Source organism: Actinia tenebrosa, unplaced genomic scaffold (genome assembly GCF_029948245.1).
Source record: "Actinia tenebrosa isolate PJP-AT-01 unplaced genomic scaffold, QUT_ActTen_1.0 PGA_scaffold10__47_contigs__length_13832649, whole genome shotgun sequence".
NCBI classification, from domain to species: domain Eukaryota; kingdom Metazoa; phylum Cnidaria; class Anthozoa; order Actiniaria; family Actiniidae; genus Actinia; species Actinia tenebrosa.
In genome coordinates, this window is record NW_028292570.1 from 6,944,127 (window position 1) to 6,970,134 (window position 26,008).

At 36.9% G+C, this 26,008-nt stretch overlaps 3 protein-coding genes across 5 annotated transcripts; 2 read left to right on the forward strand and 1 right to left on the reverse strand.

The window, feature by feature from the left end:
• The first annotated feature begins 349 nt into the window (after nucleotides 1-349).
• On the forward strand, nucleotides 350-17,596 carry LOC148912897 (uncharacterized). Its single transcript, XM_089026337.1, has 12 exons — nucleotides 350-446; nucleotides 535-564; nucleotides 1,557-1,601; nucleotides 2,193-2,255; nucleotides 15,025-15,081; nucleotides 15,393-15,434; nucleotides 15,904-15,936; nucleotides 16,223-16,289; nucleotides 16,376-16,400; nucleotides 16,504-16,797; nucleotides 17,204-17,296; nucleotides 17,569-17,596. Exons 1-10 carry the CDS (start codon nucleotides 350-352, stop codon nucleotides 16,756-16,758), a joined length of 714 nt encoding a protein of 237 aa, XP_088882463.1. The 3' UTR covers nucleotides 16,759-16,797; nucleotides 17,204-17,296; nucleotides 17,569-17,596.
• Nucleotides 2,544-11,569, forward strand: LOC148912898 (uncharacterized). 3 transcript variants are annotated; one of them, XR_016119161.1, is made up of 17 exons: nucleotides 2,596-3,620; nucleotides 3,706-3,943; nucleotides 4,165-4,273; nucleotides 4,424-4,527; nucleotides 4,610-4,725; nucleotides 4,909-4,988; nucleotides 5,540-5,820; nucleotides 6,042-6,190; nucleotides 6,556-6,637; nucleotides 7,073-7,260; nucleotides 7,420-7,512; nucleotides 7,787-8,003; nucleotides 8,091-8,177; nucleotides 8,302-8,628; nucleotides 8,866-9,159; nucleotides 9,410-10,807; nucleotides 11,245-11,569. XR_016119161.1 is itself a non-coding variant. In XM_089026689.1 (16 exons), exons 1-16 carry the CDS (start codon nucleotides 2,679-2,681, stop codon nucleotides 9,799-9,801), a joined length of 3,696 nt encoding a protein of 1,231 aa, XP_088882815.1. In that variant the 5' UTR covers nucleotides 2,544-2,678; the 3' UTR covers nucleotides 9,802-11,569. The 3 variants fall into 3 exon arrangements, 2 of the variants coding, with proteins under 2 accessions (XP_088882815.1, XP_088882814.1); XM_089026689.1 differs by having other exon boundaries at nucleotides 2,544-3,620; nucleotides 8,302-8,625; nucleotides 9,410-11,569; XM_089026688.1 differs by having other exon boundaries at nucleotides 9,410-11,569.
• On the reverse strand, nucleotides 10,719-12,150 carry LOC148912899 (uncharacterized). The gene is made up of 2 exons (XM_089026690.1): nucleotides 11,898-12,150; nucleotides 10,719-11,574 (listed from the first exon to the last, which is right to left on the reverse strand). The coding sequence occupies exons 1-2, from the start codon at nucleotides 12,148-12,150 to the stop codon at nucleotides 11,093-11,095; spliced, it is 735 nt and encodes a 244-aa protein (XP_088882816.1). The 3' UTR covers nucleotides 10,719-11,092.
• Nucleotides 17,597-26,008: the final 8,412 nt, after the last annotated feature.

Here is a 26,008-nt window from a genome sequence, read left to right on the forward strand (position 1 = left end):
GTACTAGAGAAAGAATTGAAGAATTCCGGCAGGGCAAAGTGGATTTCATTTTCCCCAAAGTTATCAAAAGATCAATTGGGGGATCTCCTGAAATCTTCAATGCACCGCCTGGCTAATGTGTCATTAGACCGGTAAGTGACCTTGCGAACGAACATTATTAGACGAATAGAACTCCGATCTTGTAACTTAATATTTAAGCTAAGCAATAAACAAAGAATCATTATCAAAACCATTTTTTTAACTAACATGCATTAAATTGTTTATTGTTTGTGCACTTAAAATATTCGTATTTGTCCGAATTATATTCACCAGATTGCAAGTGATTAGATCCACTTCGAGAGGCTCGAAGATGGAAAGAGTAGCAGACTCTCTCCCTAGTGCGAATGAGCTGCTTTCGCAAATGAAAGGAACCAAATCCAAGAAGATTTTCTTGTTTCACAAAAAAGGTAATTGATGCATGGGGAAATAATAAACCATGTGGGCCGGTTACTGTTTAGATGATCCTTTACGAGCAATTGTTGTTTTTTGTTACAGATTCCAATAAAAGGTTATCCAGAGGCAAAGGTATGGGTATTTTGCATCGTGTTACAGTTCGCAGTGACGTCAGACTAATTACCACAGGAAGCCCAAGCAACGAGATTTTGTAGAAACAACAAAGAATGTCAGGGAAATATCAAAACACTCCAAATCTTAAAAAAAAGCTCTGCTTTTTCTCATGTATTCATGTTCTTTTTGGGTTCTGTATGCGATTGCAAGCCATTTGAAGACTTTTTTCCCTAACAATAAAAAATGCCTCAATTGGTCTTGAATTTGAGTGCATAACCAAAAGAGAACCCAAAGAGGACGAAATAAAAAAGTAAAGCAGAGCAATTTTGATCAAAAACGTCATAAGATTTTGAGTGATTTAATATTTTCCTGACGTTCTTTATTGTTTGTACAAGATTTCTTTGCTTGGGCTTCCTGTGTCACAGCTCAATGAGTCAGTAAATATGGGTTACCTTTTGTAAACAAGGACTGAACCTGTTATCAACACGGTCTTCTGGATACTATGCGATGAATGGACTGCAGTATAAAATCAGTAATTCTTTCAATCAACCGAAGTCTGAAAGCAATCACATATATACAGTTGTTGCAGGAACTCTTTGAAGAATAATTCATAATGTCCTAAGTTTAAGTCTTTATATAATACATTAACTTGATAAGAATATATGCATTAGCTTAGGTTCAGATGTCACATGTTTGCTGCATCAAGCCTAATTACCTTTGCATCCAGCAGCTAAAAAAACAGCAAGGATTACAATATAAGAATTAAATCAGCTCTTTTGCTTTGCACCAGATAGGAGATGTCATGTGATGTGTTAGGCTTACGTACTTCTAGCAGTTACAGGGCAAACAAACGCAAAGGACATTAGATTCGGAGCAAAAAGTTCGACGTCTGATCTGGCTGGCCTATAAGCTTGCATATTAATTAGTCTAATGGGGGAGTATAGGAATGAATAATTATTGTTCTTAAATCAGGTTGAATTTGGTTATGGACTTTTTTCTTTATTTTTCAGATGAGCAGCAAGAACAGGATCAGTCTGGAGATGACTTAGGAATTAGTGAGTATATTACTTTGATTGTCAAAATATTGAGACTTCTTAACCATTTTTAGTTTTTGATTTGTAATCCAGTTGGTCATTAAATTGGTTGAGAATTTAAAGGCTCACACTCTTGCTTCACTTTTGAGGAGACAATATTAGTGCAGTCCCCTCCAAAAAAAACCCTTGAAGGAATAATGTGCTCTATCTATTAGGGGAGGCTTCATGAAATTTTTCATTACCATGCAGCAACATATTGTATATCATCAAGCAGCACATTCATATTATTGTAAATTATTGTAATATCATGAATGTAAATTGCACTCTATACACTTTATATTTGGAACAAATTTGGCTTCAGAGAGGGTTTCAGGACTTCTGACCATATCCTAGTTCTTAAAAGATTAATTAATCATCAATATTATTAATTATCTAAGGGTAAACCACTGTTTGCATGCTTTATTATTGGTTTCAAAAAAGCTTACATGCAATAGTGTATGGCGAGAAGGTATGTTTTATAAATCGATCAGTTCGATCTGGCTGCAGTAACTTTTGCATGCATGCAGTTATGATTTATATATACAATTACTGTTGTTGTTTTTTTTTCCTCAGCAGCAGCAGCATCAGCAGCATCGCCATCCATCAAACCAAAAACCGACAAGAACCAGACACCATGTAAGTTTATGGATGCAAAAAAGGAGTGTATTTAACTTCCAGTGTAAGAATGCAGTTATGATATATATATATATATGATTATTGTTATTGTTTTTTAGCAGCAGAAGCATCGCCATCCATCAAACCAAAAACCAAAAAGCACACACCATGTAAGTTTATGGATGCAAAAAAAGAAATGTATTTAACCATAACGAGCTGCAAGCCCCTGGGATTTGTACGCATTCCAATGTCTCGAGCTGAGAGAAGACAATAGGCTGCGGTTTCGAAAGGTCTAGAGATTTGACCCGCTTAATGACAGTAAAACGTCAACACAAAATAGATAATCCGTAATTTGAGTCATTCCATATTTGGAATGGATGCTCTTTTGGCGGCAAATTTGTACAATGCTTCGCGCTCGTTCCAAAGGGCTTCATTCAGGCGAGCATGATGATCGGCGCCAGATCATCAACAAAGTCGCCAGCAGTTTTTCGGGTTTTCAGTGAAAAATTAGACAATTCAAAAGACTGGTATTTGTTAACGGAGGATATATGTTGTAAAACTCCTTCAAAGTTCAGTGAGAATTCGATTTTTTCAGAGTTTGCTGCTGAAATCAAGGCGATCGACCTCAATGAATTGTACGACAGCAGCGGAAGCGCACTACCTCCTTCCATCTTCTATTACAAATCAAAAACACAGCCCAAAAAAGTATTTGTCGCTTCTGCATTTGGGCTGGTGTCAGGTCTCTTGAGACAAAACCATTTGTCCGTGGTTAAGGACTTGCCAGTAATTAGAAAGGCTTTGGAAGAAATTAATAAAATAGACCTTTGCCAGGCGCCATTACAAAATGGCGGCTCTTCATCTCCCGGCAAAACACGTCTTCCTCTCTCTCCGATTTCTCCCCACGTAACCAGTGGTCAACCTCATGACTTCATGCCACATTTAACTTCTACTCCAAAGAATTCGAGGACAGGACCACGACCGAAATTAACAAACATTTCTTCAATCGAAAACGGAGAGGACCTGCTTCCCGCCACGAAGAAGAGAAGGATAAGGGAACGAGCCAGAAATGTAATGGCTAAGGTGGAAAACGTTTGTGAAGAGAATAACGAGAGCCTTGGAGATATTCTTGCTGAATGCTGTGCAAGTGATCCTGCAACCCAACACTCAGATGCCCGAGAATATGTTCAGCGAGCGTTTGATAAAGTTTGCTCTAAAAAGGGTATACGAAAGGCATTTGAGCTTCTAACTTCTGACGAAGCTTGGAATGAATTGATCCAAACAATGAGAGTCGCAGATTGGAAGCTGTTGCTACTGAAACTCGAAGCAAGAATCTCTGACAATGGCTGGCAGACCTTAACCAATTTAACTCAGCTTGGACGATCTGGGGTAAGGTATCTTAAGCTTATAAGGCTTTAATATAAACTTACATAAAAAACCTTACATTTTTTTTTACTTTTCCCTCTATGCCTAGAATTCTTTAGACATACCAATCCTTCTGAACAAAAATCAGATAAAAGCTTATCGCTCGATGATATTCCAACGCATAAAGGATTTATTTGGTTTAAAGGAGATCCCTGCCAATGTCAGTGGTTACCAAGTTGATCTTCGATCAGTACTTATTTGGTGTGCCAGAGAAATGAGACTACATGGATGCCCCTCAAAAGACAAACTTATATTCAGTTTGAAACTAGATGGACGTCCTTTTTATGGTATGCCTTATTCAAGATGTATCTAATAACACAAGGGTGGTAAAACCCTATTGCAAAATACTCAATGTACATCTACTGAATGTTAATATGATGTTTGTTAGGTTTTTTAAAAATCTGCCAAGCTCTAAATGCACTTTGCTATTGGTGATTAATAATACAGCGTATAGGAGTTTAATTCAATTATTCCTATTTCTTCTAATAATATTTTTCTAATATTTCAGGTCGAAGGCAGGTTTTGGTTGCCTTATCACCCCTACAATCTCCACTTCTTCCTGTTCAGAGTTCCAAAGCCATATACCCATTAGCAATATCTAATTGTGAAGAAGACAGGTAAAAGTTTTGTGTTTCTGATGTTTTTGAGTCACTATTAGTCAGCCCTTGAAAATTTGTTCATAAATTATGATCAGCACATCTATACAGAAAGTTATGGACCTTAATAATACAAATAGTAATAGTAAATAAATTCCTTGTTTATACTAGAAATGATCTCAAGGAACTTCTTCAAGACCTCAACCATCAAAAAAGAGCTTTGAAGAAAGATGGTCTTCATGTTGATGGGAAACATTGGCAGGTTGAATTCAAAGGTATAGATATATTTTTCAAAAAGTTGTAATTATGACATTATGATAGTATGTATGAAAATAAACATTATTTTTTCATTTTTAGTCACACTGGATTTAAAGGCTCTTTATGTGCTACTTCAGAAAGAAGATGATGATGACTTTGAGTTGGGTGGTAGAGGTCTTGATGTAGAGTGCTGCTTTCTATGTCCAGCTGTTAGGGTGGGCAAAAACCATTTTTATCAACTCAAATTTTTTGCATAAAAGAGCAATATTTCTAATATTTAAAGTAAATTAATGGCTAATTTACGAGTCAAAACTGAAATATACCTTTTTCTATTGATGACTATTTACATGTACCATTTAGGTGAGTGTGCTTCTCTATTTATATATTTTGATCTAAAGGGATGTCCATCAGATTGTAAGATGAAAAATAGCAAATGCTGCCCAGACCATTTTGAGGGATCAAAAGCAAACATTGGAGGGTATGTATGCTATATCTAATATCAGTAAACTTCATAAGCATATATATGAGGTTATATGCCTTGTATTGTTTTGAATTAGTACAAACAAAGTATAACATTGGATAAAACACAAATATCTATAATAAATTATCTGATTTCATCATTTATTGGTGGAAGTCGAAATCCCCACTCAATCGGGATCAGGATGAAATAATAATGATTTTGTTTGGTTTATGTCAGGAAATTTATTTTCTAGGAGGTCCAGAATAGGGTCCAGATTGGGGTCCAGAAAGGGGGGGTCCATTTCAGGTGTCCAGGTTTTGCCCATTTATTGATAGCTTATATACAATACAGAGTTCCCACTAGATTTTGAGACAAGGGGTCCTTGGGACTCTCTGACATGTCCCAATGACGCACAGAGTTCCCAGAGCCTGCGTTCTTTTCAATATTTGTGCGTTTATATGGAAACTCTGCAATAGGTCATTTGCATTATGGCATCCTTTACTACAACTATCAGTATCCCTTGCCTGTATTACTCTATACATTACACTACAAATGTCATTCAAATATAGGTTCAAAGGTATTCGAGAAGATCTGGTGTTTCTTTTGGATGAAGAACTGACATCAATAACCATTTGTACTTTGCACTGTGAGCTAAGAAACACAGAACAGCTGTTGAAGTCATTTGGTTTAGTGTCATATAGAATTGGAGCCCTGGATGAGTACAACCAAGAGCTGAAAAAATATAGTTCCGAAACCTTTACTGGTAACAGAATTTCGATAAAGGCTAAACGTGGTCAAGATGCTTTAATGGCTGAAGACAGAAACTCAATTAAAGTTGTATCATTTTCAGGTTTGCTCAATTAATGCTATTGCTTTTATATAGCTTTGGGATATATCTGCATGACTTGAGTAATAAAAGATTTTCCTAGCATGCAGATGCTATATATATTTATATATATATTATCATATATATTATGATAATACATATATATTATTTATATATATGTATTATCATTCTCACTATCATTCTCACTATCATTCTCATTCGCTTCTTTATCTGTTTTTAACTAGGTGGCATAGGAAGAAAAATTCTTCAGAACTTCGAGTCTATTGTTGTTGCTGGGCTGCCTAAGGAAAAGCTGCGACAATCATTTCAAGACCAAGAAGTTGCAAAGGATACCATACTTGACAGCATAACTTTTTTTCAAAAAAGATTGGCTGTAAGTCTTTTTTCAATATCCATTTGGTAAATCTTATTAGAAAAGGTATCATAAAAAGTAGACAGTGGAATTGCAAAATGGTTTCAATACTGCAAACTAAATTATCCCAAGACAAAAGTGCATGTGGTTTGCTGTAAAATTGTATCAAGTAAAATAGATTATTGTTTGATTTTTTAGTTATATATAGTTTCTAAGGAATCCCATATAAGTAACTGTTAAATTAGTTTCTTAATTGGACAGGCCTTCTTGATATGGGTTTAATTCATTACTCAATTCAGTCTTAATTGGACAGCATGGAGTCCTATAACAATTTATACTTATATAAAACAATACTGCTAAAACTGCTGTGACCTTATGACTTTCAGTACATGCAGGGCTTAAAGACGAAAGGAATTTTTGTACGTGACTATGGCACACATGAGGAAGAAATTACCATAGAGGGTTCTGGTGAGCATAATAATCAAACATTTAATTAGGCAACATAAAGCAATGATTGTCTAATATTAACATTACTCAGTGGCGGATTTAGGGGGCTTTCATTGGGTGCAAATGAACCCCCCCCCCCCCCCAACCAGCTGGTACCCCTAGGCCAGTGTGTCGAGATTTGCAAAAATGAACCCCTCTCTTAAAATTCTGAATCTGCCACTGTTGCTTTAGTGAGATAGCTAGGTAATCTAGCTTGTTAATGACAAGGAAGTCCACTGATTGGTGCATCCAATTTTAACTCAGCAAGCATGCATGCATAGAATGACGTTTCATTCCATGGTCCAAAAAATAAAAGCTTGTTTAAGTTCTTCATGAATTTTTTCTAGGGTACTGGTATGGATCTTTAGTTAATAAATATTTTACTTCTCTTACTTTAATTGTCTTGCTGAATTTCAGCTGTTGGAAAAAGGATAGATGAGCTGATTGAGTATTACGATGACAAAAAGGCAGACATAGAAGAGAGATTCATACAAATTCATGACAGCCATAAAAACAAGAAAAACAAAAGGACAGAGCTGGAGGCCAGCTATTGTTATGAACTAAGCAGCTTTGCAGCTGAAATTCAACTTTATCTTTATACCAAGGTATTATTAATTTATCAGAAAAATATAAAAATAATCTTTTTGCACTTGACTTGTGCTGTTGTTGAATAGGTCAGTTATGACTTTCTTTCATAATCAACTACAATTGGTTTTATTTTGCTTGACCTTTTCATTAATTAATTGATTGTTTGTGTGTTGTAGGTAGCAAACAGCTTTAAAGAGATTGCCTTAACAATGCGAAGTAAATCATTTGATAGTAATGAGGAACACCTAATTGATATTTTTGATCTACAGGTATATCCAGTCAATAATATTTGCAACTGAATATTTTTAAAGATTTTTAAACAAAATTGATTGGAAGATCAGTTATTCAACATAAAGGAAAACCATTTGATTCTAAAAAATGTATTCCAAAAATAATAATTCTGAAAATGGGAAAAACAAATTGAATAGGAAATTTAGTAATGAAAAGGTACATAGTGTACCTCATTTCATAAATCAGATTTTTTTGCTAAGCTTAATTTGCTTAGCAAAAATAATTTGATATATTTCCTTTTTTTGTTTTCAGTGTAAAGAATGGGGCTTTCTGTTGCACTTTCTCTTTAACAGTGGGCTTGGCTGTGGTGATTATGGTCATATTGTCATAGAGCATGCTCCCATGCTTTTAAGAGTTTTTCGTTCCCTGAAAAACTATTCAAACCAAGGTCTAGAAGCAGCTCATCTTCTTGAAAAAGTCATCTACTCAAAGGCTACTTCCCATGATGGTCCAGGCTATGCTACTTCAAGTACGTTTATCTTAAATTTCTTTGAAGAATTTTCAAAACTTATTCGTTTTCTTAAGCAGAGTTTGATATTTTTGTTCTTTGTTGCAGTTTTCCAGGTATTGGTGCACACTTACGCAGCAAAGTTGCTTTTTATTCGGCTTTGTTTTCGTCAAGCAAAACTTAGTATTGAAAAAGGTAACTGAATTCTGATTATATGAATACTTGCTATTGAGATTCTGCTCATTACTACTTGCAGGTGGGTATTTATTAAGTGGTGTATTAAACTACTTTAATGGGAGTTATCACAACTTCTTTGTAGGCAAGCCATTTCATTTCAGAGGATGTGGTTGGCAGGTACCAAAACAAGATTTCTGGGATGTAGATGACAAAAAAATTATTTTTGCAATCGATATGCTGCTCAATGACATTCTGGGGGAAGACTACACAAATTACATCTATGAAAACAAGTGCTGCAAAGTAGATGAGCCCAATGGAAATTACAATCACCAAGCATGGGAAAAAAATCTACCACATGTAATTAGTCAATTGCCAAACAGTTTTGCCTTCTCCGGTGACAGTGAATGCAGTGACAGCATGGATCAGCAGGATGGACCATGTACTCCTGAAAGCATGAGCTTCACAGGTGGTATGCAGCATTATGTAATTATAACCAAAACAGACATGTGTTAAAGAACCCAGTAGTGTGTTGGGAGGGGGAGTGGGAGGGGGGGGGGGGGGGGGGGGAGGAGATTTTTGCTAGCAGCCCTCAGATTACCCTACTGATTCTGAAAGCAGAATCCTTCCACTTCACACTTCCAACATTTAATGTACTGTAACTAGAACCTTTGTGCATGCCAATACAATTATTTTTTTCAATTTTAAGATACCAGTACCCCTACAGATATAAATAGTAGTTGCTTCCCAGATCTGGAACAGCTATGGACTCAAAACAACATGACTCGTGTGGAACTGGCTACACTGACTTTACCTCCCATCAAAGCCATAGATTTGAACTCAGTCACAGAAGTTGTTGACCCGCAGAACCTTACATGTCCATGGGATCTTGACTTTCGCCCACCAAAAACTGTGGTTACAGCTCTCACTCACATGATTTCTGACTTAGAAAGTGTCATTGATGATGATTCCTGTGTCTGTGCTGTCAACCTTGGCTCTCATGGTGGGTTCAGAATATTATTTGTTAGGACTTTCTCAAATTAACATTTGAATTATCATCTATTACAGTGAAAAATGAAATCAGAAAAAAATTGTAAATTATTAAAGATATTGTCTTTGGCTCAAACTAGTTAGAAAGCAGAAATATCAAAAAATATTTCTCTTCAATCTTTAGTCATTCTGGCCTCAATGAAATAATTACACTCTTTCTAAGGAAAGTAACATGATAGTTTTGACATTTCTTATATCTCTAGGGTCATTTGCAAGAGCAAGCATTGATTTGTGGGACAAAACTTTTAAGGTTGATGAAATTTCCCGTGAGGTTAATTATGAACATCAGTGGCTTAGTGCTTCAACTCATAAAACACTAGCTATAAAAAATGTCCTTGGAAATTTACGCCCAGAACAGACTGTTTTGAAACATGATCATTTAAATCTCGATGCCACAGATGTGTCTTCACTTGTTGGGGAGAGGTATGTCTCTGGATTTTGCTTAAGTGTCGTGTGCCTTAAGTTTCTCGAAGAGGTAAAATTGCATGGAAATACTGGTGTGGTGTTTTTTACCCACATTGACACAAATGTGGATATTGTCACTTGCAACCTCCAAGGAACTACGAGAGAAGCTGATAAACTACATAGCCATTGAGGATTTAAGGAATCTGTCTCTAGTTCTACTGCCACTACACGTGAAGCAATGCCACTGGGGCTTACTGTGTCTTGATGTGGGTTCCAAGAAGCTCTTCTATGACGATGGTCTTCATTGGGCACCACCGAATCAGGCTGTCGAGCTAACCAAGAAACTTCTGGATGCACTAAAGGAGATGTCCCTTGAGTTTCAGACAGGATTCACACAGGATTTCGAAAAAGATAAGTGGGATCTTTCTTTTACTCGATTTGCGATGCCAGACCAACCAAAAACTGGTGTTGGTTCTGGGAGTTGTGGTGTTGGAGTAATTTTGGCAGCTAAAGATATGTTCATTCAAAGAACATCATTGCCAACATTTTTCTGGACATTTGATGAAATGGAAAAACACCGAAAGGAGATACTGTTTAAAATTATCCAGTGGATGAAGTAGACAAATGTAACAACTCGGACTTTCAAAGTAACAGTTTTTAATTATCAATTTTTCCCCCGTGCCTTCCAGGTGTCTCGCCCGAAGGCAGCAGGATTACTAGGTGACTCGCCCGTAGTTCTGTGAAAAATTGTTAATTATGTTTCAAAAGAGACTTCCTTTGCTTTCTAGGTGTTTCGCCCGAAAGCAGAAGAAATACTAGGTGATTCGCCCGTATTTCTTTGAGAAGATTCTCTCATGTGAAACATTCCCTCGTGCCTTCCAGGTGTCTCGCCCGAAGGCAGCAGGATTACTAGGTGACTCGCCCGTAGTTCTGTGGAATGTTTCATAACTACCCAAAATGGCCCAAATATGCGTCTCAAATAAAAGCCTCTTATTGGGCAAAGTCAGACCTGGTTCCTTCACGTGGTGGGTGGTGTTATGATCTCTGTTTGGAGTCAACAAATGCAGGCTGGCGGTCACATATGTTTAGACTTAACAGCTACAACAGTGAGATCATCAATAACCTTTTTTTTTTTCTATTTCTTTCTTTTTAAAATAGGAATTACTAAAGTGACATCTTAGCTGATACAAAGTACAGTAAGTATCGTTACACACATAATGAACATATGAACGTCAACCACGTTAGGACATATCGCGCACATGAAAGACATGCACTCGCGCCTTCGTGTTTGAGGCTCGCGTTATCGATGCTAAATCACTATTGAAAGAGCCTTACAACCAAGTAAAATTCCACAAATCAAAGGAACGAATAATACTAATTATACTCGTGAATATCAAGATAAGCTTCTTTCCCAACTATCACTTAAATGGAAAGAAGTTTGAGCATAAGCATTCAGATAAAACAAAGGTCTTTTCCTCAATTCAATACACTTTCTTTTGTACAAAAAAACGAAAAGTCAGCTTCCCGAAATTGGTCTTATAAAGGTTTGGCCACCACTGTAGTTCAAGTTCTCTCGTAGCGCGTCCTTCACCTTCACTCACAACAATTTTACTTCTAGCTGTTGGTCTTTTAGGATTAGGAAGGTACGCTCGTCTTTTGGCAGCTTCTACAGCTGCTCTTGCGTCAAATTCACCCACGTTCTCGACAGGAAAGTCATTAGTTTCCTCATCATCTACGAAGGTAGCCGTTTCCTTGAAAGGTACGTATGTTTGGGCGCTGAGGAGATCGGCTAAAGATTGAACGTCATATAGTTTATAGGAATACCTTAAAGACTCTCTACATAAAATTGGTGGTCTTTTGTGGCTTGCTTTACGAACGCTATTTAGTTGTACATCTAGTAATTTGATGACATGTCTGAAATAAACTTCTGGCGTTTGATTGACGTCAACTCTAAACCATCTTCCTGTGAACAACAATATCAGTACGGTCATGGTCACTATAATTCAAGAGAGTGGATAATACTGACTACCGAATAAACTCTTTAACTTAGAGTCACCTACAGGTATGCATATCGATAAAAGATGGAATAAAACGTGCATAGCAACAAGCATGTAAATACAATCCCATACATATCTTTGAAGCGCCGAGGGCGGCCAATCGCTGCGAGAATTCCTTTGTTTTTAAAATTCCTTAGCAAGTCTTACTTTCATGTCCCTCCCCTACGTACATACTAGATTTAGTTAGTGACAAATAAGAGTGAGATGCCTGCGAAAAAAATAGACTCACCTTTGAATCCTGGGTTATGTGCCCCATTTATCCTTTCTGTGACGCAAGCAAGCCATTGATGATAATGTTCCTCTGCAGCGTAGTCCTTCGCCATTAACTCAGCTGTAGGTATAGCAGCGGTCAATCCACTGGCATCCAGAAATTTTGGAATGAAAGCATTGATAACACCATGTCTTTCTAATCGATGCTTTTTAAGGCTCTTAGTATTCAAAAACTTTCGTTCACAAACATCACAAGCAACTGATAAGGACATCTTGTAGCGTGAAAAAGTTAGAAAGTCAAGCGTTAAGCGCTGGGAAAACTGCCGCGTTTGTTAAAGCTCAAAGCCAGGGCGCTCATAGGCCAGTGATTGCGGCCAGAGGCGGGTGGTCTGTAATTAGTTTTAACGCCTTTATCTGTTTTCACAGCCATTCTCAAATTAGGCCGGTAGTTAACGTGTTTAATTATCTCGATAACAGTGTATCAGTTAATTAGTGTAAACTAACCCCACTTGGTGAATTAGAGCCTTGACAAATAGATAAAAACTTTGTTCAAATCAAAATCCAAGTTCTCTATATGCTAGATCTCTCGTTCGATTCCACTCTGTTTAAGTAGTTATGGATATTGTGCAAAGCGATAAAGCCGTTAAGCGATTCAGGAGACACACTAAAGAAGAAAGAAAACAAGAGAAAGTCCGGCATAAGGCGAAAAAAAGAGAAGAAGAAAGGAGAGAACGTCTTCAGCTTAAGTCAAAACTAGTGAGTAGCATTGGCATTCAAACTGATCAGGTAGCGTCAAGTCAAATTAAGTCGAGGGGTGCACAAATGGTTATTGCGAGCCGTGAAAGAAATCCCAACGTCGTAGGAAAAGTAAATACTCAAACAGCAAAGCCTGTCGTCGTTTCAAAGCCGGCGTATAAAAGTGCACCACTAATAAGGAACCAAGACTTGACCAAGCCCGCGGAGGGATATCCAGTGTCGGTAGGCGAGGGGAGCTTCGGTACATGCGAGTTCATGTTTTATCGAGGAAATATTCCAGTGGTTGTTAAATCGTACAAGTCTCACGTTTCCCGGGATGAAGTAAATGCAGAGGCTTCATCACTCATGGAATTGCAAAAGCCAAGCCCTCATCCATGCTTGCCCTTACTCCTGGGAATCCATGTAGCTGATAAGCCATACCTCCTTGTGACTCAGTTTCACGGAAATGGGCAAACAAGCCACACTGTATCAAGTGCAATCCGGGCCTCCCTACTGGAATCGGGCAGGGAGTGGTATCTTTTCCTTGAAAAGCTCGTGAAGGCAGTTTCTTTTATGCACTCTAAACAATGGCTACATAATGATATTAAGCACAATAATGTAGTTTGTCACTTATCCCAGAAAATTTGGCAGCCGGTTCTGATTGACTTTGGAAAGAGCTTGAAATTTGTAGATGCAAGGAAAACCTCAATGAAAAGGTGTCCCAAAGATTATCCTTGGATTGCGCCCGAAATCGTAAAGGGGGAAGCAAGAAAGAGCATCGAGGGAGATGTTTTCTCTCTTGGATATCTTATGAAATACGTAGCCCACAGGGTCGCTGAGTGCCGCAGTGCACATTTCTCAGATTTGTACAACAAATGTATGAGCATCATTCCTTCTCACAGGCCTTCACTACAATTTGTCGCTAGAGAACTTCACGAATTCACGAAGTTACCACAGTAACAATTAGGATGTACATAAGTACAATTGAATATGTGGACCGTGTGGCACTATGAAATACATGGACTAGAAATAATGATAAGTCATAGTGTTTAGAAAGGAGGTTATTCCGGGCGAAAGACCCTTGGAAATAAATTCGGAAAAATCAATTTCCGACCACCTCGCTGGGATTCGAACCCACGAAGTACAATTGAATTCGATGGGCCAAGGAATATGGAGTTGTGAAGAAGTTCATAGCAAAGCACAGACTGAACTACGAGTAGTTATCTCTGTTGTTTAATTGAGGCAAAAATTAAGGTGAAAAATGTCCTCGATTTAGTTTTCAAGTAATGCAGCTTTTCATTTTTATGGGAGCCAGTCTCTGAATGACTGTTTGAATCATTATACTTTAATTGTTATAATACTTAAATTATCTCATTAAGCCTGCATATCCAACAACCTAACAGTATTAATGAATGGTTAAGTAATGCTTTCTCCAGCCGAAATTGCGCTAATACATGAAAATAATTGTTCCGCATCAAAATTAATACAGCTTTAAAAGAATGAATATACCATAATGCATACTGAAGAATGTATTCAAAGATTAAGGGCATTATAGGTCTTTTCATTCGAATATACAGATCTAAAGATGTCGCTAGTATATATCTTGTTTCAGATGTGAGCACTAAAAGTATAACCCAAGTAAATATTAACTCATTCACTTTAGACATTTTTACGTTTATTGTTATTTGAAAGAGCTGTATACAGATAGCTTATCTTTTTTTCTTTTCTTTTCAAATATATCTCGGATATCACTTGTGGATTGTTGCTGTTTTTGTTGTTACGTAATTTTTTGCGGGAATTTACTGAGGGTTTAGGGTATCTAATTAGACAGCGCTGGACCCCGTTAGTACACATATCAATCAAACCCTACTCAAGGTTATTTGCTTAGAAATGCCGTCGTCTATTGTTTAGTTCGGCTAAGGAATTCAAAGAAGCCACCAAATATTGGAAACGCGTACAAATCCGAGGGCCTTGCAGCTCGTTATGTCTAGTGTATGAATGCAGTTATGATTTATATATATGATTATTGTTATTGTTTTTTAGAAGCAGCAGCATTGCCATATATATCCCACACGCAAAAAACCAAGGATCACACACCATATACTGTACATTGCATGCAAAAGTGTGTAATGAGTGCTGTTATCTTTTGCTCATTTATCATTCCTGAGTATTGTGAGATTTCTAACAAATCAAAGTGTCTGTGTTCTGATCTTATCGAACACAGAATGTCAGCAAACAATCCAAACTCAAGTGGAACCACAAAGTCGCATGAAATGTACAGTGTCAAATGTATTCGTGCATGTATGTTTTGAATGCCACTGTGAATCATCCACCCATGCATCCATCCATCTTTCCGTCCAACCATATATATATATCCATTCATCAACCTATTTTTTGAATATATTTTTCAGCAACATCAGCATCAGCATCAGCATCAACACCAAAGCTTTTTATAAAGCACACACCATGTAAGTTGCATGGAAAACTGTTTAATGTGTTCAAGATGATATTCGGTTTCATATATATATGATCATGATGTTATTTATTTTTAATTTTTCTTTATATGTTCAATAACTATCAATATATTCTCACATGCACAGGACTAGCTGTTACATTATATAAGTAAATATATTCATTTATATATTGTATACTGGTCACCAATTAATACATTTTCACTAAATTGTTTGACTGACTGGTCTTAAATCAGTTTAAATAAAGTTATTATTATTATTATTATTATTATTATTATGTTGATTTATATTTAAAAATTTTTTTATAGCAATGGTTGATACTTCATTTCATGAAGGTGGTGGAATCATAGGTAAGTAAATTTTATTTCATTGTTAATTTTATTTATTTATTTTTTACATGCCCTTTTTAATATAATCATTTGAATTTGAGTTGATAATCTTTAATTTTTAATGAGGGAAACCTACTCACTAAGCATGGTTTTCAGTAGTGCCCTAAATAAGGATATACAATGACTAATTTTACGACAATACAATTAAAGAAATATGAATAAACAAAAATATGGATAAAAAGATAAATACGATAAGATAAGAAAAATGTAAAGTTATGAAATACAAAAGAGTAATCTAAAAAGTATTATGATATATACAAAATATTAAAAAGCTAATAAATATTTTTAAGAGATCTCTTGAAACTATCCACTGTTATTTTCTTATGATCTAAGTTTAATTCATTATATTCTATTTCATTATATTCTATTCTATTTCATGCAATAAATTGAATTTACTGCATTGAATTAATTTAGCTTTTTCTATTTACAGTTGCAAAGTTTCGCCGCGGTGAAGAAGAGCCTGGTAAAATAACAAATAACTATCAATGATTGTTTTTAATTATTGTGCACAGTTGGCTTTAAAGTTAGAATCTTGTGGGGCCATGTTAGTATCCTCCATACATGTTCCTTATTGGAAATCAAATATTTTATAAATACAACTCTAGCTCAACCTGCATTGTATTGTTTATGGAGTGAATGGCAATGTTTTAGCACAGTGCGCCACCCATCGTATATCCACATTTTAAAGATTTTTAGTGTAGCTATACATTAGTATGTTATGTAATTCTAACATGATTTTATTATTACAGTGGAAGAACTTTTTAGTGGCATTGACATCTGTCAAAAAGACCTTACCGTTTACAAGCTGATGTTAAGGTAAGAAACCAATTTTATTGGATTAAGATTACTGAATCAGAATTAAAATATGCAAATTCATACCATTTCCTTTTCTTTTACCTTAGCATTAGCCAGCAGTTTTCAAAACATGTAAGTAATTAATGATGATGCCACTTTTTTTGTTTTACTGTTTCTGTTTTACATTACCTCCATTCATCTTGTGTATATTAATTGTACTTTTTCTTCACCAAAGTCATCCATGCAACACACACCACAGCAACTACACCAAGAGCACCACCAACAGCAGCAGCAACAGCAACTACACCAAGAGCACCACCAAGAGCAGCAGCAACAGCAACTACGCCAAGAGCGCCTCCAACAGCAGCAGCAACAGCAACTACACCAAGAGCACCACCAAGAGCAGCAGCAACAGCAACTACGCCAAGAGCGCCTCCAACAGCAGCAGCAACAGCAACTACACCAAGAGCACCACCAACATCACCACTAAATGCTCATGGGAATGACTCAACATTAGTAATTGACAATGGTTAGTTGAAAGTATAAATTTTATGCATGTAATGTAATTGGTGAAATAAAAAATGCTGATACTGCTGCGTTAGATTACCCACCGAAATGTATATAATTGGCATACTGGTATTGCAAACCTTAGGTAAGTGCACCAGTAAATTAGACTGTTTCTATGCTATATGAGATGCTGTACATAAGGAATTTTGATATACAGTCAGCCTATATAAGACAAAACCATTTTTTCATTCATGCACATCATTAGAAATTCCATTTCAAACCATTGTTTGGATTCATTTGCGTTAGGTTATGTGAAGTTTGGCATCTTGATCTGAAACAAAAACCCTTTAATAATCTACTATTAATCCAACCTATGAAATTCAACAAAAGTTCTATATCTATCATGAGGACATACTCTTTTTTTTTAGAAGAAAAGCTGGTGACAAATAAAAAACAAGAAAGAAATAAGAGGCGGAGGATCAGGAGAAGGCAAAATGAAGAAGAAAGGAAGAAAATGAGAGGTCTGTTCCTGCATTTTTTTTTCTTTTCCAACTAAATCCAAACAATAACAACTCAACGAACCAAATATCAAAGAAAAAGAAAAATGAACGGAAAAAAAGAAAAGACTGAAATAATCCATGTTGATAGCATTGAATGCCATAGAGATAGTTATTGTGTTTGGGTTTTCATTTGTCAATACTTCTTAGTATAAACACGATTATATTAACATTGTGTTTCAATTTATTATTTCTCATATCTTATCAATGTCAATTTTCAATATAATGTTTTCCAGCTCAGTGTATTAAAGACTTTAACTAAAGGTAAGTACTGTTGTACTTACGGGACATCATCTTAAGCCTGGTTCACACAAGCAACAAAAAACAAATGCCAACCCAGACAACATACGTAGATTCAGTAGTGTTCTGCCCATTGCCAGTACTTGTTTTTCTCTCACCTCAGTGAAAACTGCAGTACTGAGGCTGCGTATGTTGCGTTTGTTGAGTCTGCGTATGTTGCGTTTGCGTTGCTCATATGATCCAGGCATCTGTGAGGGGAAATAGCCATGGTAATTCCATGCCTACCACCCGGAAGGTGCTTTAATTAGTTATAGCATCTGCGAGGGAAAAGCATGCTAGGAGCTCTCATGCTTTCCCGGAAGGTGCTTAGGATAGTTACGCATCTGTGAGGGCAAATAGCCATGGTAATTCCATGCCTACCACCCGGAAGGTGCTTAGTTATGGCATCTGCGAGGGAAGGGCATATATGTCTGACCCGGAAGGTGCTTAGGATTAATTTTGAAATGAATTAAAATCTGTTTTGAACATCCGTGCGTTGGGGATTATATGTAATTGGGGTTGATATTAGCGCCTCTTACACATAAACCCAATCAAATGAATATGATGCTCTGTTTTTCCTTCTTTTCCATTTCAGATTGACCCCAGCAAGCAAGTATTTTTGGCAAGAAGAATAGATATATGTAAATAAGTAAATAATAATATGCAAATATTTAAATGTGCAAATGGCATATGAAAGATATGAAACTATGATCAAAAATGGAGTGAAGACAATATATCCATGAAACAGATCTATATAGTTAGCACTAAATAGCACTATAAAAACACTAGAGTGCATTCAGTAAACCCGTGAAATACGCGTAGTTATTTAGCCGTACATGCCTGTAACTAATGCTACTTACGGTTACGCGTATATTTCACGGGTTTACTGACTGCACTCTGGAAAACACTGAATAGTGTTTGCACTATCCTTTCACTTCGATTAAAACTTACTTTTTGCCGGCATAAAATCAATTGGGGTAGATGTTGACTCTCCCTCTTCCCCTGGACCAGTGTTGTTGGTATAGAAGTTTATGCGTTTGTTCGTTACCTTTATTGAAATTTGTAAGATAGATTTTGTAAGTTCCCTGTTTGGATAATATTCTGGTTTGACGTCTTTTGTAAAATATATCATTTTCTGTGTGTGAGTATTTGTATATATACATTGTTAACACATACTGCTACCAATAAAAGATGTTATTTCTTATTGTGATGATATCCAATTGCAATGTGTGGAAAAGGACATGATCGGTGTATACGATTAGTGAATTATAAAACTATCTTGAAACGCATCTTCGAACAGACATAAAATAACTGTTATGAATGTCGCGTTCTGATTGGTTTGGAGCGCGTGCTTTATGAGAGCACATTGCACGCGTGCGCACTTTCCGTTGCGTCATTCCTATCTATTATTGTAATTTGTACTTTATAAAAGAAATAAACTTGCTTGATGTGCTATGTGCAGTCATAAAGCACTTGAAAATTGGCAGAACACTCAAGAAGTTTCCAGAAGCACTCCACTACGCGTTGTGCTTCTCCTAACACTTCTCTCGTGTTCTGCCAACCTCCGCGTGCATGCAGCACGCGCGCGCGTTTTCTATTTCTTCAACATTCGAAGTACTGCTTGCATTTGCACAATATTTTACAAGCTTTTCTCGAAGAAGAAAGTACGGTGCATACACAAATAAAAAATCAAAACCATACACAAATTTAGGCAAAATTATGTATGAAATATGAATGAAAAGTAAAATTTCCCACTGCTTGCATTTGCACAAGCCGTGCGAACTTTATTGTAATGGTTTCTTTTAAATGATATTGTGATATCAAAAAAAAAAAAAAAGTAATACTAATCTGAATTACTTTGTCATTGAAAGGACAGCTATGTAATTGCTTGTCGCAAAGTCACAGGATTTTCAGGCTATTTATCACGAATAAACACTTTTCTTATTTTTCTCCTTTTTGCTTTTTACTAATTTTTAGGCACCCTCGATTAACCTTCCCTCGATCGTAGGCACCCATCGATCGTGGGAGCACTCTCGATAGGAAACGAGGGACGTTAAGGAAATCGAGAGACGTTGCCGTAAACGTCCCTCGTTTCCCAGCATCCTTGAGAGATCCCTATCTTCCATCTTCGATGATCTTGCAAAAAGAGAAAGGCCTAACTGTAATGTTGTGGTGACGGCGGAGCGCTCATTTTTGTTTATTGTAAATGCAGATGGCTCAACAATGATAGCTGATTCACATTATCACAACCTTTATGGGGCATTGATAAGTTTATGCTAAACCAGGTGAAGCAGGCTCAATGGCTCATTGGCTATCAGGAATGATATATGACATTTGGAAATTATCATTACAAACAGTATCTGTTACTCCGATAATTTATACAAATGTATAATAAGGCGCATTGTTACTAGCCAGAAATGAGAATATAAATGACAAAAAAAAAAAAAAAAAAAAAAAAAAAAGGGCCTAACATCCAAAGTATAAATAAAACAGGAGTAAATTTTATTGTACATGAAAAGCTTATAAACTTTTACATCTATCATTATCCACGGAGTAGAGTCATTTGATTCTGAAGATGCACTTTTGTAGTCGATTTGTCCTCGGTGTTGAAAACTCTTAATCCCAATGATACATCGTCTCTCTGGTTAGCATTAGTTTCTTCTGCTGACATGAACAAGGCGCTGGCAATTGATGATGTGCTCCATTCAACCCAGAACTACTTAGAAGCCTTGGCGGAAGCTTATAATAACGCTGAGAGATGGGACACTCGTAGGCAGATACTTTCGATATTTTCAGGTGTAGCTGACTTTCAGACCATTTAAAGGTATTTGCCAGGGATCACCAAGTACCGCTATACTCTGGCCAACCTACACGGAAAGCAGTACGGGGTTGTTGGTGCACCTGTGCCACATCAGATAGCAACAACAAGAATACGAATAGACCTGCAACAGCTTGATCATTTTCTCTGTTTTATCACCAGTCCTCATATTATCTTCAGGACAAGTTGTTGAAGTACCTAAAGTGATTCGCACCCTTATACCCCAGGGAATAGTACGTCAGTACTTACAGTACTGCCAGGAAACTGGATTCAAAGCTTTCAGAGAGCGTACGATGCTAAGAGTTTTTCCGAATGTAGTGCAACTGTTCGAGCATCGCTTCAAGGGTTAGACTACTTTGCCGCGGAAGGCGCTCAAGCCTTCGATGACCTACTCACACCATATCACCATATCTGCGAACTTGATCCCGGGAAGGAATGGGAGAGTCGGGTGGTAGAATATCTCAAGGCATCTAAGCTTTATCTGAAAGGCGACTTCACACACAAACAGGACGAAAGGTATTTCCTTTTAAGTTCTTTAAAGTGCCTATAACCTTTATAGGATTATGAGCAATTTTGATTTTCTGTGTGTTGGAGATGAATAAACAAAAAAAAAATTTCGATTTACTAAATATTCTCAGAGATATAGCGCCCTAAAGTACGCAGTTTTGCCACGCCCCGTCGATTTGGACGGAATAGAGGGAAACTGGGACAAGCAAAGTCTCGCCGAGTGGTGACGTCACACCAAGAACGAATGTTTTGATAAGCAAAGATTCTTACTAGTTCTTCGGTCAGAATATGAGAAAATGCCGACTAGATGTGTTGTTGCTGAGTGCACAAACACCCCAGATTTTACGAAAGGTATATACTTGCATAAGATCCCATTTCAAAACAATGGCCCAGAAGCAAAGTCCAGGAGCAAGCAATGGATTGATTTTGTGAAGAGAAAGCGAGCAAATTTCAACTCCTCGGCTACCTCCGTCATATGTTCTACACACTTCCTACCAGAGGATTATAATCAAAGATTTGATATTGCCTCGAAAAATCGTCCTCAGTTAGTTAAAGATGAGGTTGGGACTGTTGCCATCCAAGGATTTATGTCAGCAACCATGAAGAGCAAATCAAACTGTCGGATCGTAATCGCCAAAAGGTAAGTGTCGCTGGTCAAATCTCCAGGAATGTTTACTTGTTCAATAGTCCTAATTCTCTGATTTTGGTTTTCAAACGGTTTTTATTATCTATTTTCCAAAGGTTTTAAAAGATGCCATTGCCGAGGTACCAGACCTCGCGATCCCGTCCAAATCGATGGGGCGTGGCAAAACTGCGTACTTTAGGGCGTTATATCCCCGAGAATATTTAGTTCATCTCCAACACACAGAAAATCAAAATTGATCCTAATCCTATAAAGGTTACGGGCACTTTAAACACCTGCTTTAAAAATTTAGTCGTTATTGTTATGCAATATGTTATCTTAAAAAGATACCCTTTGGTGGCCCAAAAACCTTTTAAACACCCTAAAAGATACCAGATCCTTGGTTTTCAATCCCTAAACGATACGACGATCATCCCCACCCATTGCCAACTGGAGTTTCCTCTCTGGGGATTTAATAGTATTTAATGAACTTATGGCCTGCCTTAATAATTTCTGCACGACAGCAATCTAACAGCTTTTCGGTAGCTGTTTTAATGAGCATTTGCTGTTGGTTCAGTTGTTAACATATATTGTCACTTATTTGTACCATTTTTTGATAGCAGTGTAATCACTGATCATGAGATTTAAAGACGAAAGTCTACATCAAAATACAGTATTGGCTAATAACTAATTATTTGTAATTAATTTTGTCTTTAATTTCTAACAGAAAAGCCTGTTGTAGTAAAGAAATTGAGGGCCAAAAGCAGTAAATGTAAGCTGACATTATCTATATCAGTGTTACTTTTGCGAAGACTACCCTGGTGATAAAAAGCATGGTTTTAAGTGATAATTATCTGATTAAAATAGGGTACAGTATTGCTTTGCCCCTGGGCTAAACAGAACTATATATACTTACTCATTCCAAAAACAAAATATGGTTTTAAAAACCTATTAATACAAGTAATCAAAAACATGGATGTTGTCGAGCTAATGTGATAATCCATGTTAAGACATTCAGATGTTTTGAAAGAAACATTTTTACTTTACGATATTTGTACATGTTGGTAACATTTTCACATTCCTCAATCTTTATCTATAGATGTAGAATATAGTGTATTTATATATACAATATACATAATTCTTCAAACAAGTCAATGCATCTCTTTTATAGAGTCTGCACAGATAAATTTGAAACTTGAAGATAAGATTGTATGATGTCCACATAACAACTCCCTCTAATCCAATCTTTTGTTTTAAAGCTTCAGCAATATTCTATGAAATTGAAGATGATGGTGGGGTCTTCGATGATAAAACAGATAATGAAACAGATGACGACAACCTTTTAGTAAATGTTCTGGATAACGCTGCTAGTGGAATTGCTGGCAATAAACATTCTCTTGGCAAACCCAATTCTGCAAATTCCAAGTGGCCGATGTGAGATGGCAATGCTCAAACAGAGGCAAGCCTTCTGCTGCAACTGTTAAACAACAGAGAATGCTTTATGCCTTAAAACAAAATTTGACTGGAACACCATTATACAGGAATCTGATGTCCATCTCAATGATAAAATTGGAAAGGGAAATTTCGGAACTGTCTATAGAGAAATGTGGAATAACACGCAGGTAGCAGTGAAAGAAATCCCCTTGGGATATGGCAAGCGAGATTGGAGGGAGGTGGAAATATGTAGGTATGTTAAGGTGATCAGTTGTACCTAGAGAAGTGTACATAAAATAGAAACTGATGCAAGTTGCCTTTTTCAGTATCTTTTGCAACGAAAATATTAACTTTTAATGAAATTTATGTTTTTTGATTGATTTTTGAGAAGGGAGTAAGCTTATAGTTGAAGATATAATATGATTACAGTATTTACGTTTTAGGGTAATTGAATGAGAATATATATCAAACTAAAAAAATTTTATTTTTTATTTTTTGGTTTCCAGGAAGACATCAAGTAGAATACAACTTCTACACAGGGGAACAGCTCAAAACAGCCAAGTTACCCTGCTGTCTCCAGGACGCAATTAAATAATCCTGTTTGTTTTCCCTTCAAGATTGCATCCAAGTAATTATCTGAAGCGTTAGCTCCAATCTTAAGCGTTTCATGTCACTAAATTTCCAACGAAAATCTCCAGCTATTTTGATGCCGTGAGAAATGAAATCCCTGGAAGCCAATATCATCCCAACACCACAACTGCCTGAACCTTCTTGAGAATTACCTTGATAAGGCATTCCAAACCGATTAAAGCTATTAGCTGGACTCCAATAATCTTCCACTTGCCAACCTGTCACTTTTATAAAACTCAGGGCTTTCTTTAAGGCTGGTAAGACACTTATACTTGGATCAATTCTGAGCCCATCATCAAAAAATAGCTGTGTTTTCTTGCCATCCACAACGATCAAACTTCAATGACAGTTGTTCATATTGACTGGCAACAGCACTAATTCACTTTTTGTGATATCTTTGGTGTCAATACACTGTTCAACCTTTTTCTTGATGAATTTATCCTTGCATGTCAGCCAAGTCAAACTTTCTGTAAGTAAATAAATCACTCTTTGGTTACCAGACAGGTGTGTATCTGCATTTAACTTGGTCACCACAAAATCAATCGTGAAATCATCTAGATATCTTTCTCCAACCAATGTTGTGAAAGATTTTAAATCGTTGGATTTGTTTTCAATTTTAACCAGAGTAGATCCCATATTGCTGTTCCAAAGCACATTTTGTATATTGTCTATCTCTTCGTCTTGCATGCCGTCTATTGAATGCTGCAACCACTCTTTTTCTACCTCAAACTCTCTTTTCAACTTTTTTGCTTCACAAAATTTCTGCAATGCATAAACACCATTCACATAAAAAGTTCCAAGATGTCCAATTTGTATAGCAGTTGGAGTGCCTCTTGATGTCATTTTTCTTACCTTTTGGCTTGCCAACTCTACCACAGTCTCAGGTGGTCTTACTTTCAATGAAAAGGGGCTGGTTGCAACAGCTGGTCCAAATAATATGAAATATCGACGACAGGAATCGATCCTGTTCTGATGGAAGGGAAACGGCTTCGAGCCGGACTGCCTACCTCCTAATATCGACGATAGGAATCGATCCTGTTCTGATGGAAGGGAAACGCTTCGAGCCGGACTGCCTACCTCCTGTCGAGTCGACTGATTTACTATGCTATCTAGTTTTGGAAAGTAGTTTCCACACTCAGCAGCAATTCAAAGCATTCAGAAGTCTTGAGGCATACAATCAAATGGTCTCTGGATTTATAACAAACGTACAAGGACACGCAGTTGCTGACAAGTTTGTTGTGTTGGCTAAGGTGCGACATTCCCAGCGCATGAACGATGCATTGATTTCAATCGGATTTCATTACTGAAAAGGATGGCACCATTAATTGCGCTCACTGTTTGGGGTGCAAGGCAGAATTAGCTGAATCTTGCTCACGTATTGCAAGTGTGTTGTTATACTTTGAAGCATGGACAGAGGTAAATTGAAAGCTTTCCTGTACTCAAATAAGTGCCCATGGATCCTACCAAGCTTCGCGAACGATGTCGAATACGCTAGAGTTAGGGACATTGACTTCAAGTCGGCTTCAAAAATGAAAACCGACCTTGATGCATCTATCAAAAGTTTACCTGAAATGCCAGAAACTCAGACCAACTCGGGTGAAAAACGTGCTCGCAAATTCGAAGTGCCTGTGCAATGTGAACCCGAAATGGAGGATCTGTGGTCTGAACTCAGTGAATGTAACTAAAAGCCAGTAATACTTTCATTTATCTCTCCTTATGCTAAAAGCTATGTGCTACCAAGTCGTAAAATACCAACATTAATGGATCCTTCTTGACAAGAAATACCTAGATTTGCCTTACAGTGACTTACTGAAAGTCTGCCAAAATATCAAGATAGGAATAACAAAAGGGCAAATTGATCAAATTCAAGTTTACACCATAAAACAGCTAAGGGTAATAACTTTTTCAAACATAGGGCAGGAAGGATTGGAGCATCCCAGAGTAAGGCTGCTGCCTAAACTGACCCTTCACTCCCTTCACAGTCGCTGATACAAAGTGTTTGCTATCCAGAACTGAATTAGATTACAAACAAGGCCATGCGACACGGATGTAAACATGAAGCAGGGGCAATCCATGCATATGAGCAATTTATGAAAACCAAACACATCAATTATAAAGTTATAAAATGTGGTACTTTCATAAATAAGGATCATCCATGAATGCATGCCACTCCAGACTTCTTATGTTTTTGTGATTGCTGTGGGGAAGGGTGTAGGGAAATCAAGTGTCCCTTCTGCATTGAAAATGTTGATTTTGATGCCTATGTTAAACACCCATCATCATGCCTAAAAAAACAATAACAATGAATTTGAGCTACTGAAAAACCATCAATACTATTATCAAGTGGAACAACAAGTTTTCACAACAAACCTGAACTACTGTGATT

Bases quoted from the DNA above. Each gene is read 5' to 3' on its own strand.
- LOC148912897 (XM_089026337.1), top strand. From the start codon at position 350: ATGGAAAGAGTAGCAGACTCTCTCCCTAGTGCGAATGAGCTGCTTTCG. The intron at 447-534 runs GTAATTGATGCA...TTTTTGTTACAG, and splicing joins TTTCTTGTTTCACAAAAAAG to ATTCCAATAAAAGGTTATCC. The intron at 565-1,556 runs GTATGGGTATTT...TTTATTTTTCAG, and splicing joins AAGGTTATCCAGAGGCAAAG to ATGAGCAGCAAGAACAGGAT.
- LOC148912898 (XM_089026688.1), top strand. From the start codon at position 2,679: ATGATGATCGGCGCCAGATCATCAACAAAGTCGCCAGCAGTTTTTCGG. The intron at 3,944-4,164 runs GTATGCCTTATT...CTAATATTTCAG, and splicing joins AGATGGACGTCCTTTTTATG to GTCGAAGGCAGGTTTTGGTT. The intron at 4,989-5,539 runs GTATGTATGCTA...ATTCAAATATAG, and splicing joins TCAAAAGCAAACATTGGAGG to GTTCAAAGGTATTCGAGAAG.
- LOC148912899 (XM_089026690.1), bottom strand. From the start codon at position 12,150: ATGTCCTTATCAGTTGCTTGTGATGTTTGTGAACGAAAGTTTTTGAAT. The intron at 11,575-11,897 runs GTGAGTCTATTT...TGTTGTTCACAG, and splicing joins ACATAACCCAGGATTCAAAG to GAAGATGGTTTAGAGTTGAC.